At 35.1% G+C, this 14,807-nt stretch overlaps 1 protein-coding gene across 2 annotated transcripts in view; it reads right to left on the minus strand.

Moving 5' to 3' along the window:
• Positions 1 to 14,807, minus strand: part of IL1RAPL1 (interleukin 1 receptor accessory protein like 1) — a 1,532,725-nt gene that overhangs the window by 23,792 nt on the left and 1,494,126 nt on the right. For both annotated transcript variants that reach the window (XM_043992667.1, XM_043992668.1), the window contains one exon: positions 9,993 to 10,136. In XM_043992667.1, the coding sequence (XP_043848602.1) occupies positions 9,993 to 10,136 (144 nt within the window). The remainder of the gene's footprint in view (positions 1 to 9,992; positions 10,137 to 14,807) is intronic.

A 14,807-nucleotide genomic window follows, 5' to 3' on the forward strand; every position in this document is an offset into this window, starting at 1 on the left:
CAAAAGCTGATGGTGACCTAAGTAAGTCTCTATCTGAGATATGGCAGCCTCCTATTAGTGTCTTTTTTCTTTTGGTAAATGGCCTTATGAGATATAAAGAGATAGTTGGCATCATTCCTTCTCAAAGTCATAGAATTGCCTAGAAGGTCATGAGCTCATGATTTGTGTTCTGGTGTGAAGGAAGAGCACCCCAGTGTTCAGATAGTCAGGCTTAGAAAATCATTCTTACTTTTCAAAGCCAGCAGGAAGGAGGCTCCTGAAGATTTCATAGCTGGCAAAGTGGATATAGGGCTAGGCCTGGAGTCAAGAATACCTAAGTTCAAATCCAGCCTCAGATATTTACTAGATATGTGACTCTGGGCAAGTTACTTAATCTTTGCTTCAATTTCCTCAAGTACAAAATGAGGATCATAATAATAACACCTATCTCTAGGCTTGTTATGAAGCTCAAATGAGATAATATTTTTATAGGGCCTGAAACATAATAAGTGCTTAATGTTAATGAACATGCTTTTTTTTCCTTCCCTCATCCTTTATTCTATTAATAAAATTATGTCTCAGCAGCCACTTAAAAGAGTTATCAGGGCAATAGGAAGCAGTCAGATGATATCTACATCTTCTCTATTTTGTGGGGGAGGGGATATCTACAATCAGATTTTTATTGAGAGTCTTTTGGAGCTATTGTCTTATACTAGGAAGGGTGCTAGATTTACATTTGAGGATCCCTCAGACATAACTGAAGAAGGACTTAGTGGTTTTCCTTTCATTTGAGATCTTCAAGGAAAAACCATTTGCCTATTCATTGAGGATTTGTGTTCTAGGAGTCAAGGAATTCATAGTTAAATATAACCCAGGTGCTTCAAGAAATTGACAATCCTAAACCTCCATTTAATGAGGGTACCCAAGTGAGACATTTCTTCATTTCCCATATGGTTGTACTCCTTTGGATTTTTTTCCACCATGACTCCAGGACCCTTATTGTTAGGAACCTGTACATCCTCCAAGATCATATAAGCCTTGACATTCACATTTCCTCATAACCTTTCTGTCACAAAGAAATCCTCCAAAATCCTCTAGTTAAGAAGGTGTCTCTGAAGACATGATTGGCCATTGCATTAAATTCATAAGGTTTTCAATGTTGTTTGTTTTTATAGTGCTTGCCTTATTGTATAAATTTCTATTGTGATGTTTGTGATTGTTGATGATTATTATGTCAAAAAAACCCAACAAACCCATACCCTACAAATATTGAAGTGTTCTATAAACATATCAGGGAAGGGGTGGTGAGTACTATGTTAAACTAGTTGCCAAAATCACAGGAAAAAAAAAAAGGTGCGAGTTGGCAACAGATGAGAAAAGACAATAGAATTGGATGGATGAATTTCAAGAGACTGTTGGAAGATAGCAGAACTTTTAAATACACTCCCTCCTCTCTAATCCTACTGACATCACTTAGTTCAAGCCTTTATTGAAACCAGACAGAAAAATTACAGTATCTTTCATTTATTTATTTATTTATTTATTTGTTTGCTTATTTATTTATTTGTTTGCTTATTTATTTATTTATTTATTTATTTATTTATTTATTTATTTATTTATTTATTTATTTATTTATTTATTTATTTATTTATTTATTTATTTATTTGCAGGACAATGGGGGTTAAGTGACTTGCCCAGGGTCACACAGCTAGTAAGTGTCAAATGTCTGAGGCCAGATTTGAACTCAGGTCCTCCTGAATCCAGGGACAGTGCTTTATCCATTGCACCACCTAGCTGCCCCCACAATATCTTCTTAATTCAGTCCAATCTAATTCTTAATTTGGTATCCTCCTATCTTTCCAGTTTAATGTTATACAACTGTGATCTAGACAACTTGTTACCTTCCACATGCATTACTTCCTTTAATAGTTCCATGGATTTTTTTTTTCAGGCTGCCCCTTCTTCCTGGAATAGTCTCCTTTCTATATCCTTGGACTTGCTGAATTCCTACCCATGCTTTATTAAAACTCAACTGAACTGGGGGCAGCTGGGTAGTGCAGTAGAGCACTGGCCCTGGATTCAGGAGGACCTGAATTCAAATCTGGGCTTAGATACTTGACACTTTCTAGCTGTATGACTCTTGGCAAGTCATTTAACCCTCCTTACCCAAAGGAAAAACAAACAAACAAACAAACAACAACAACAACAACAAAACTCAACTGAACTGTGTAGTGAAATGAGTGTGAGGTTTAGAATTAAATGATGTGGTTTTAAATCCAGACTTTTCTAGTTTTTGTATGTGAATTTAGGCAACTCATCTGTAAAATGAGGCTGTTGGACCACATTATTTTTAATGGTCCACTCAGCTCCAAACGTTATAATGGTCTCTTCCATGGAGTATTTCTCCTCTCAACCCTGATAAATAAGATGAACTTTTCCCCTCCAACACCATAAGACACTTAACTTTGATCTTGCTGAAGCATTTGTTGTTATTGTTTTATATTATAGCTAATTATGTTTACTTATGATCCCGCTACTAGAAAGTAAGTTACAAAAGAGTGGGGACTATAACTTATAGTACTTCTTTCTAATTCAGAGAGATCCAAGTAATAAATTCAAGGAGTGAATAAAATATTATATTGTAGAGGGGGAAAGTATAAGTCATTGTATTAAGTGATAATTATTTCTCATTGTTTATCTTTTGGTAACAAAGTATAATACATCTTTTCCACATTAAAAAAAAATTATGCTGGGGGGCAGCTAGGTGGTGCAGTGGATAAAGCACTGGCCCTGGATTCAGGAGGACCCGAGTTCAAAGCTGGCCTCAGACACTTGACACTTACTAGCTGTGTGACCCTGGGCAAGTCACTTAACCCTCATTGCCCCACCAAAAAAAAAAATTATGCCATTGAATCACTCTCAGTTTGAACATCTTTCTACCATGTTTGCTGGAAAAGAACCATTTTTGGAGGGGAATAAAATGCTTTAGAGTGAAAAGAACATTGGATTTGGAGTCTAGGGACCTGAGTTCAAGTTTTGCTTTTTCCATTGATTACTGTATGGTCTAAAGCATATTTCTTAAGTTCTTTATACTTCAGTTTTCTCATATGTAAAATGAGAGGGGCAATGGGTTAAATGAAATTTAGTGAAATTTGTGTCCTCTAATGCTAACATTCTATGGTTCAAGTGAAAATTCATTTTAAACTTACTTGTCCATAATATTGACAAGGATCAAAATGATAAAGAAGAAAATAGAAAATTCTCTAGGCCATACTATAAAGTATTCCTGTTTTTTTTTCATTGTTTTAGTAAAGAGCCTTATTCTTTAAGAACATGACATATTAAAAACATTACACTGAAAGCTGATGGTTTGAATAAAATCATCTACAGTGGTCAGAAAAAAAAAATTCCAGTCTTAAGTAGGAAAAATGTTTCTATTTGGACAATTAAAATTTATAAATCATTGTCACTATTAATTGTCTGAATAGTAACAGATCCCTTAAATGTTAGAATTTTAAATTCAGAGGAGGTATTAGATATAACCTAGCCCAATTCCTTTGTTTAACAAATAGGGAAACTGAGGCTCAAATAATTGAATTAATTTGTCCAAAGTCACAGGGGCTAATTAATGGAACTAGGAGGAGAAGGCAGGACTTCTGACACAAAGGCCATGCTTTGTCTTGGCAGCAAAAAATAAAAAATAAAAAACAATTATCTTTCCAAAAAAAAATCAAAATTATAATTCAGTTAAATGAGTTCTATGTTAAGATAGAAGACAGGCGACAGTGGGATAAGGAAGAAGTAAGACTGAGTAGAGGGTGCCTGAAGTCTGAGTAGTGGTCCCAGTAGAGAAGAGCAAAGAAAAATTGTTAAACAAATATGGTTGGTTTTATTGTAAGACCTACTGGAAGACAATAGCTGAGAGAAGCATTTGTTTTTATTAGAGTAGGGAGAAGAAACTGCTAACTGTAGATCAAATGCTCCTGAGTAAGTAAAAAACACTGTAACTAATCATTTAACCTCTCTGGGCCTCAGGTTTCTCATTTATTAAAAAAAAAAAAAAAAAGGTGGGTTGGACTAAATGACCTCTAAGATCCACTTTAGCCTTCAACTTGTATCCTAATGGAGGCAGCTAGGTGGCTCAGTGGATAGAGTGCTGGGCCTGGAGCCAGGGATATTTCTTTTTCTGAGTTCAAATTCAGCCTCAGATGCTTACTATCTGTATAACCATGGACAAGTCATTTAATCCTTTTTGCCTCAGTTTCCTCATTTCTAAAATGAGCTAAAGAAGGAAATGTAAACTACTCCAGTATCTCTGCCAAGAAAACCCCCAAAAGGGGTAACAAGGAGTCTGATATGACTGAAAATTACTTTAAAAAACACTAAAAAAAAAAACCCAACTGTTCCTAATAAAAGGTAAGTAGCTCTAGAAAAATGTAGGATGGCTTGTTCTAGCTAAATCCTAGCTTAGGCACACTTAGAAGGACCCTGGCATGGTGGTGAGCTAGTCAAATGAAGAAGAAGCAAAAGCTATAAAACCCAAACGTCTAGTTTCCATCAAGTTAAAAGGATGAGAGAGATGATCCAGTGTATGGTAAGTTTGCCATGTTTGTGCTTCTGCCAATGACAAGTAACACCTATGTGCACAAAATGAACCTATGTTTCCCTACTAGATAAGGTAAAAAGGCTGGAGGGCAATTGTGTGTTTAATAGTTCTCCAAAAAAGGAAAAAAAAATATCCTGAGGAGGCAAGGGAGGATCTTAGCTTCTATGACACAGGAGAAGTGAAGAAGGACCATTGAGCCTTTGGATCTACACACACACACACACACACACACACACACACACACACACACACACCATTTTGATCTTTGTCAATATTATGGATGAGTTTAAAATAAAATTTCACTTGAATCATATGTGTGTAGTATATGTGTATGTGTTTGTGTGTGTGCATGTATGTATTATGTATATACATATATATAAGCACAAATACATACATAAATATAGATATAGGTAATAGATATGAAGCTCTTTACTTCTATTACTGTCAGTGTGACTCTGGGGAAGTGATTACTACAATTCTCAGTCTCAGTTCTCTCATCAATAACATCAAGGGATTGAACTAGCTGGACGTTTTCCTTTCAACTTTGCTCATGAATTCCTTTAGACTCCAAAACCATATTCCCTTACTGCTCACTCATCTTGGAGTTTTTCTTAGTGCCTGGGGCCTCCTTGACTTTGAACAGTGACATTCCTCTGACCCATTTAGCATGGGATATACATTTGAAAAGCATGTTCACTTTCCACTGGTCACTTCCTCCTGAAGCTAAAACTGGCCTGTCTTCATTCTCTTCCTAGCTCCATTCCTTACATCCTCTGGACTTCAAACCATGCCTCCACACAAAGTGCCTTTATCTCCACCCTCCTGACCAGCTTCACCTCTCAACCTCTCAGTGCCAATTAAAGTTTCATCTTCCTCCATGGAAATGTAGGCGAGGACTGTCTTTTTGTTTGTTCCTGGTATATAATAAACATTTATGAAAACCAACTTTCTTTCTTTCCTTCCTTCCTTCCTTCCTTCCTTCTTCCCTTCCTTCCTTTCTTCCTTCCTTCCTTCCTTCCTTCCTCCCTCTCTCCTTTCTGTCTTCCCTCAATTCTCTCATCTACAACACAAGGGGGTTGCACTAGCCATAGAAGGTGGAGTTGCAAATCCTAAAAAGGAAGCAACTTATCAAGTTACTATGATGAATGACAAACAGCACATAAAACTTAGATGCCATTGTTAAAGGAAGAAGGGACGAGTCTCTAGTAGAACATAAAAAGTTCTTAAAAGCAAGGATTGTTTTATTTTTTCTTTGTAGCCTCTGTATCATGGTGCCTTACACAGAGCAAGTACATCTGTCTTTTGACTTAGATTGAACTGAACTGCTCTTTGCAACTTACTGCTGAAAAGATCAGAGGCAGCCTTATATCAACTTGATATGAACAACAGTGGGACTATGCTGTCTTCCCAGGGCATGACTGAACGGATACTGAGATTTGTCAAACCTGACAGCCACTCCTCTCTTCTGGTGATTTACACAGGAGCAAATCATAGTTCCACAGGGAACTGAGAAAACATTGCTAGGAATCAGGAAGTTCTGAACAAGAAACTAAAGACCTTAAGGGTGTGAGCACTGTTTTCATTGCTGTTATTGTTTAAAGATAAAGGATTCAGAAACTCAGAAAGGCAGTTTTGAGAAATGAATAGGTGCTTAGGAAAATGGCATAGGGGAATGAGAACTAGAATTCTCGATAATGAGTTAAAAGACTACAGTTATAGGTTTTTGGTCAGGGATATCAGTATGTACAATGAGAGCAAATGTAAACATATTTGCTTGAAGACTTGTGGATTTGATCAAAGGTGCTTTACTTGGAAAATAAAAGAGGAGGGAGTAAACTTCCTTGTTACATCTGACATGTCCAGTGACAAAGAATAGCTAGTAGGACAGAGGAAGGACAGCCTGACACAATGAGATCCAGAAAGAGCCTTGGGATTAGACCTAGTTTCAAAGGCCACATCTAACACTTATTAGCTGTGTGACCCTTGGCAAATCATTCTGAACCTCCCTTTACTCACATAGATAATTTTTAGAGTCCCATGCACCTCATAGTGTTAATGTGTTTAGCTGGGGTTTTTTTTGTTTTTTGTTTTTGTTTTTGGTGAGGCAATTGGGGTTAAGTGAATTGCCCAGGGTCACACAGCTAGTAAGTGTTAAGTGTCTGAGGCCGGATTTTAACTCAGGTACTCCTGAATCCAGGGCCGGTGCTCTATCCACTGTGCCACCTAGCCACCCTGAGATAATATTTTTAAAAGAGAGACAATAACAAAACCCATAGCTACAGTTGTCTTCACAAAAATGTGTTATGCTGTCTGTCTAAGACCTTTGGTGAGGGGTGTGCTGTTAATAGCTCTCTAAAAAATATATGTAGGACAAACTTTTTTTTTGGTAGGACACACTTCTAAGTTAAATCTATATTATTAACATTTTCTATATCATTTACTTAAGTCTAGGTAACAAAACAATAAGTCAAATGCTGATTTGTAGCATTTGTCAATTTCCAAGGTAAAAATTCTTGTACTGAAACTTTTGTCATTTGGTTCTTGCAACCCAAATGGATATGGCTCCAGTATAACTTTCCCTTTGGTGCTTCAAAAGCTCTGAGGTACCATCAATATGGATACTCTATCCAACAATAAAAGCAGTAAAATATTTCCATCTTTTCATGCTGGAGGTCTCTTCTATATATCCCATCATACACATGCATACATGTATACATACATACACATACATACATACATATCATATTATATATAGTGCCAAAGCCATTACCCTCACTTTTGTCTGAATAAAGAAATCAAACAGAGACCAAGGTAAATATAGAAATAAAGTAAACTCATAAAAGACATAGGAGATAGGGACAAAACAGTGTCAAGGAAGGTTCCAAGAGGGTAGACAGGATGGTAAGGGTATAATCATAAACAAAACAATCTCCAGAGTTAGCAGAAGGAATATGAAGGCAAGAGTCAAAGGAAAGGGAAAAAAAATGAAAGATCATGGAGAGGCTCTGCTATCCAAAGATCAGGTGAATGAACTGGGGATCTCTCTCTGTCTCTCTGTCTCTCTCTTCACCCTGTTCCCCCCCCCCCCGCATCTATCTAGATACAGACATATTTTAGAATACTTGAGAAGCAAGGGAACTGTTGTCATTTTTAATATGCAAGTAAAGGGCTGTTATGTGGAAGAAGGATTAGGCTGGTTCTGCTTTGACCTAGAGGGTAGAATTAGGAGTGATGGGTGAAATTTATAGAATCAGAAAGTGAAATGATTAGCCTTATGAAGTAGTAAGTTAATCATCACTTCAAATGGTCTTGATACATGGTCTTCAAGTGGGAGCCAGAAGACCATGTATCAGGAATCTTTTAGAAAGAATCCCTGTTTAGGCATAAGTTTGACTAAATTAGTTTTGAGGCCCTTCCAGCTCTGAGAGTCTATGAAAAAATATCCTGTGAGATTTTTCCCCCTTTTTTTGGCCTAAAAATGAATTGTTTAATTGAAACGTACAGGTGAATATATCCAAATATCATTTTTTGTTGTTACACTATTTTCCTTGTTTTAATATAAAAGAATAAATATTGAGATGTGAATAATTCCTAGATGCAAAAATATTTTCTTCCTTTGGCTACTAGACGATATTTCCTTTGATTTTCGAAATTTCTTCTTTATACTTCAATTGAACAAACTGTCTTTTAAACTGTTTATGGAACAATTTGTATATTGATTTGGTCAAATAGTATGCAACATCTCCTTTGTTCCAACTCTGATATGAAACTATTAGACTCTTATGTTTGGAGAGGGGTCAAGGTCAAAATCCAGAATTAAGAGAACTTTGTCTTTGAGACTATATATCTTTACATATTGGAAAACAGAAACATTTTTGAAATCTTGTTTCTTTGCACTGGTTTATAGGCCTTCCAATTCAGTCATATGGATTTCCATTGTCCGTGGCAACCTTACCTCTAGACAGCCATGGGAAGCAGTGGGGTATGGTATATCAGAATGAACACTGGATTTGTAAGTCACAAAATTTGGGTCTGAGTCATCTCTGATATATTTTAAGGATGTGTGACTGTGGTCCAATGATTTTATCTTTCTGACTCTTTGTTTCTTTGTTTAATCTATAAAACTAGGATAATAATTCCATCACCTACCTCATAGAATTTTTGTGAAGAAATAATATATGCAAAAAAGAAATAAAATATAACATTATATAATACATAGAACATTATAAATGTGAAATATCTCCACCCAGGGCAGCTCATAGATCTAGAGGAGGAAGGAACCTTAGATGCCATCTAATCTAACATTCTTCCTCATTTTATAGATGGGAAAACTGAGGCTACCGGAGGTTAAGTGATTTGCCCAAAGTAACACTGGTATAAATTTTTAGTGCTGATAGAATAATAGGTAAATGCTGATAGAATCTTGTATGCTGATCATTTCTATATAATATACTTACTGATATGTTGTTTCAACTCTATCGTTTCGATAAATTCCTTTCTCAAAATGGAAGTTTACCTTGTATGCATAATGAGAACTTGGAGTGGTAAAAATAAATTAACCTTAATCTATCCAGTAGATAGTTTAGATGTTTTGATTTTAAGGACTGAAAATTCATTCAGATTCATCTAATGAAATAGCTGCAATTTAAAAAACATTGACTGGCCACCTAATATATGTACAAAGTACTATGTTACATTCCCTATTCAATTGAGTCCCTAATTAGGGGTTAATTTAGGATTCATTTAACACAAACAACAACAACAAAAAATCACATCCATTTATTCTGCCCTAACAAAAACACTAGATTCACTATTATTAAGACTCTATTTTTCTGCTTTTCCCTTCTATAGTTGCAGAACAATTTAAATCTGCATTAACCCTCACTAAAAAGAGTTAAGTTGGAAAGAAAAGATCTCACTGACTGGAATGAATTCCAAAATACTCAGAACAGTTTATTGAAACTGATAAGCTTAAACAATGAGCAAATTGAGATTCACTTCCACCTACATATTTGGGGAATACAATTAGAAGAGACACTTCTTGCTCATGAGGACATAAAGTTGGCTTTTCAATATAGATTACAGAGTGATGGGAGCTGAAGGCTCTACTCTGAATCACAATTTGTCATTGTAATAGGCATGTGGTATTCTAAATCAAATTCTAAAAGAGGTTGGTGTCATGTTTGTGTTTAGAGAGGCCTATCAGATCCCACATCTTCACAGACTATATTTAACCCAGAACAAAGGATGATTTTTATCAAATGAGCTCAGAACAATTAAGAAAGTCACTGTTAGATAATTCTTCTTTTGTTACAGTAACAATAGAGCCATATGTTTACTCACATACACTTGGAGGATATAAATAACAAGAATATTCAAGAAAAAAAAATTGTGAAGAATCTCTTACCTCCATCAATTTCCTCTGCTCCAAAATGATTCCGATAGAAGAGCATAATATCAATCTTGTAACACTTGTAGATTGTCACCAAACACACAAGCAGCAGCAGAATGGCACCCAACCCACCAGCAAGTTCAACTGTATACATCAGTTCTGCAAAAAAGCACAACATGTCGTGGCACTGTATTCTCACAGTGAAAATAACAAGTTCAAATTGATTTCAAAGTCTGGGAGTAAAATAATTGAATGTGGATATTGTTTTTCTCTCACTTAACTTTCCAATCTCTCCCATACAGGAGAGATGTTTTCTAACTTTTATATACAAAGTATTCATCTTCCTCCTTGAAGTCTCCATCTTCCAAAAAAAGAAATTAGACAATAGGGGGAGGGAACTTTTTTTTTTCATTTTTTGAAGTTTTAAAAGGAGGGAAAGAACATAATAGGTTTCCATTGGAAGAAAAATAAAACTTGTTCTGTTGGGCCCCAAAGACCAGAACTAGGTTAAATGGGTAGAAGTTGCAAAGAAGTCAATTAATTAACGTTAGGAAAAACTTCCTCCCAACTCAAGCTATCTCAAAGTGAGGTAGGAGGCTTTTGGATGCTGTGGGTTCTCCCTCAATACAAGGCCTGAAGAAAAGGATGCCAACTGGTTGGGTATATTGTGGAGCAAATTCTTTTTTTTTTTTTTAAGTATTACAGTATTTTTCAGCTTATGGGTTGAATTAAGTGATTACTGAGGATCTCTTCTAGCTCACAAATTCTATGAAATTTCCAATAAAATACTACAGAGTCGATCTAAATTCAGTGTCAATTATATATTAAGCAGTCTATGTTGATTATTATTCAGTTTTGGTTATGGATTGATATGCAATATTCCATTTAGTTTAATATTAACTAGCAGAGTGCTATTTTTCCTAAAGAGATTCTAAAAAAAAATGCTGGGCAATTTGGGTCACATAGGTTATGATACACACACATACATATACAATATATAGTTGTACATATATACACATGTGCATGTGTAGGCACACACGTATCATATGTACATGTTTTGTCTTTTGAAATCTATTCATGTATCTATTCATGATATATCATATACAAATGCATGAATATATACATAGATTTAAAATGACAAAGTATAGTTTTTTATTTATTGCTACAAAAAAGATGGATTTAGATGGAGAAATCATACAATTATTTATGTGTGACAAAAACCTAAGGTCCAATAAGTATGAATGAGATCATTATGCAGTTTTTCTATGCCAATCATAAATAACTCTAAATGTTTGGTTTTCACCAACCTTTTCATAAGTTTTCCATCATATCACATATGATAAAATTCAGCTATTTTTATCTTCACCTATTCCTTCATTTCTAATTCAGTAGTTATTTTAGAAAATACATATAGGTCTTGTTGTTGTTGTTGAGTCTTTTCAGTCATGGTAAGCTCTTCATGAACCCATCTGAGGTCAGTCCTGAAGGGTACAACACCTATACTAAACAGTTTTATCTTTGGTACAAATAATTTAAACTATTCAAACAATCCATTCAGGAATTCCCTATTGGCTCTCCATATTTGACAAGATACTACCTCTTAAAATCCACTACTTTTTCCATAAAATTATGGGTTTCTATGTCTCTGTGGCAGTAAGGAACATTGAGAAAGCTTTATATGTGCTGGTCATGGAAAAACCATCTTGTATCTCTCAGTGGGATTATCTTTGATTCAATTTTATATCTTTACTTGAATATATCATAAAATTAGAAAGCACATGGCTTAGATCATTATTTTAATATTTTAAGAGCATAGCAGAGGGTCATGAGACATCTTGCTAAAAGGCATTGGATTTTACAAATATTAGAAAGGATCATCAAGCAAATGATTGAATTTCCTAGGGTATACGGAAATTAATGTGAAATCTGCAAAATGGAATAGTTATAGAAATGCGTTATTTTTGTTGTAATAGGTTTTATCCCCCGTTTGAATTCTATTTACAAATTTCATATTTTCCTTGCTGAAAGTTTAAGAGTATATTATACAAAGCATCATCATCACCATTATTACCACCATCATCACCAACAACAGCATCAACACTAGCATTTATAAGGTATGCTAAGATTTTTTAAGTGTGTTACCCATTTTATCTCATTTAATGCAGGTAACAACCTTGTGAATTAGGTGCTATTATTGTCTACATTTTTAACATAAGGAAACTGAGTCTGAAAGTGTTTAAATGTCTTCCCCAGGCTCACTCAGCTAAGTAAGTGTCTGAGACAGGATTTGAACACAATTCTTCCTGATTCTAAGTTCATTGCTCTAAAAAATATAATATATTGCAAAATTTAGGACAATTTATTAATATCATATTTATCTCTCTTTGAAGATATTGTGACTACTGTGATTGGCGTGTTATGCATATGGGATAAATAAGGTCAGGTTATTCCTGCCTACAAATTATACCCTTTTACCTTTTCTTCAACCATCTCCCTTCCTACTCCTCCCTTCCTTGGAATTAATGGAGACTCTATATGATAGATATGAACATAGAGACAACAATGATTTGGTCCATGGCCTTTTTATAAACTCAGTGTTATATGATTCTGAAACATAACTTGGCATAATCCTGTTATTAAAAAAAAACTATTTAGAAACAAACAACAGAAAGGTCACTTATATTTTAAGGGGAAATTGTACAATTGGCAGCCCAAAACCCTGAGCTGAGGGGAAGTATTAAGTAGATCAAACAGCTGGCACTGCTGTGTAGTTTCCTATAGCTGTAGGCAGCCCTTTGATGAAGGTGCTCTTGCCCATACTGGGATTAGTGTCTCTATGGATGCTCCCAGTCATCCCTCTGAACCCCACAGGGTGGCATTATGCCTGACCATCTTGTTTGCCTCTGGTGATCAGATCAGTTTATAGTATCTCCTGAGAATTTTATTTTATATCAGTCTATTTTGGAAAACAACAACCCCCAAACACAATGGATACACCTCCCCATTACTCCTAAAAGCAGAAATAACACTTCAGATAATATTCACATCATTTGTTCTTTATGTAAATATTATTTTTAATCTAGTCAGCAATTATTAACAAATCCAATAAAAGAAAGGAGAAACTTCATGCCAGGCATGATCACTTCAAAGTGTGAAATAGCTCAGACATTGGAGAAATAGAGGGCTGACCTATTTGTGAGCTTACATCAACTTAGCTCTAGGTGACATGTGCGAATGACGAAAGTTTAGAATGTGTGTTTATCTTGACAATAAGAATGTATTGTTCTGTAGTGCTTTAAGGTTTATAACATGCTTTCAAGATTAAAACTTCAAACATAATGAAATGCAGTATTGATGTGATCATAGCCTAGTAATTTCACAATCTAAAGGACAATATTCTTGCTAGTTCAGTGCCTTCGATTTCTGTATATGTGCAAAAATTTTGGATATGATCATGAGTATATATATTGAGTTGAATTCATATGTACATGTATATGTATATGATGTCATACATGTAGCCAAAGTACGGAAAATATATATTTGGGGTCATGGGGGGGGGCTTTTCTATAGCATTAACTACCAGAACAAAAAGTAAAGTTTAGGTAAGTTTCACTGACCCAAGCCCCTAGGAGTATACAGTCCAGAAAAGGAGGGCTGAAATAAGGTCCCAATAGAAAACCTAAAATACATAACAAAGGCTATCATCAGGAGGTGATCTGAAGTCTATGATCCAGAAGAGACTCACAGAGGACCTCCTGAAGGTCAGAATTGAGTGGGAATTTAAAGCTTCTTGAGAGTAGGAAGGATGTTCTATATTCTTATATGATGGTGCTTTCCACATTACTATATGTTCAGTAAATATTTTTGATACATGATTATAATATGCATATATGATATAACAACACATTATCACCTATCATAATATAATATAGCCAATAGAATAACATAACATGGCATAGCATAGTATAGGACAGGATAGGATTGAAAAGAATTGAATATCATATATTGTAGAGTTTGCAAATGGCCTTGTGTATTTTACATACACTTTACATCTTCTTTGAACCTTACAGTAACCCTGAGTAGTAGGGAATACAGCACTATTATGACCATTTTACAGATGAGAAAAATGATGTGCACATAGCTAACGCAATTTTTTTCTAGTTCACAGATCTAAAGTTAGAAATGAGTTCAACCCACATCTTCTTAATTTCTAGTCTAACACTAAAACCTATCACACTTCCACAAAAGGATCTTATCTTATTTTGAAAAGACCTATGATTTCATGGGCATAAGGAGCTCTTAGTGATGCCCTTTCTTTCCCAATGGAGATCTGCTATGCTTCTAAAGGTGCCTGGGGTACTAAGAGGTTAAATGACTTGTCTAGCATCACTCATGTCACAGCATGTCACAGAAGGTACTTGAATCCAGGTCTTCCTCACTCTAAGGCTAATTTTATCTACAATCACAAAAGTTATGATTTGATAAGATAGCTGTCATTTGAAAGTATTTATATATGTATGCAGATATATACACATTTATACACTAATACATATTATATAATAGCATAATGTCTTACCATTCGTGCATAACAAATAACCTGTGTATCATATACGGTATCTCATAACAGCTATAATCTGTAGTTTATGTAGTTCCCACATCTACTTGCTCCCGTTTGAAAACATTTATTAAAATGTATGGTCCCCAATGCTATTTCTCCACTGGTTCAGCAGAAAACTGCTGGGAGTTAAAAATTGTCACTGTTAACAGTCACAACTCCAGTCAATTGATTTATTTATCTCTACATTAAAATGTGAGTCCTGTTACCACAGC

This window comes from Dromiciops gliroides, chromosome 3 (genome assembly GCF_019393635.1).
Source record: "Dromiciops gliroides isolate mDroGli1 chromosome 3, mDroGli1.pri, whole genome shotgun sequence".
Lineage (NCBI taxonomy): Eukaryota > Metazoa > Chordata > Mammalia > Microbiotheria > Microbiotheriidae > Dromiciops > Dromiciops gliroides.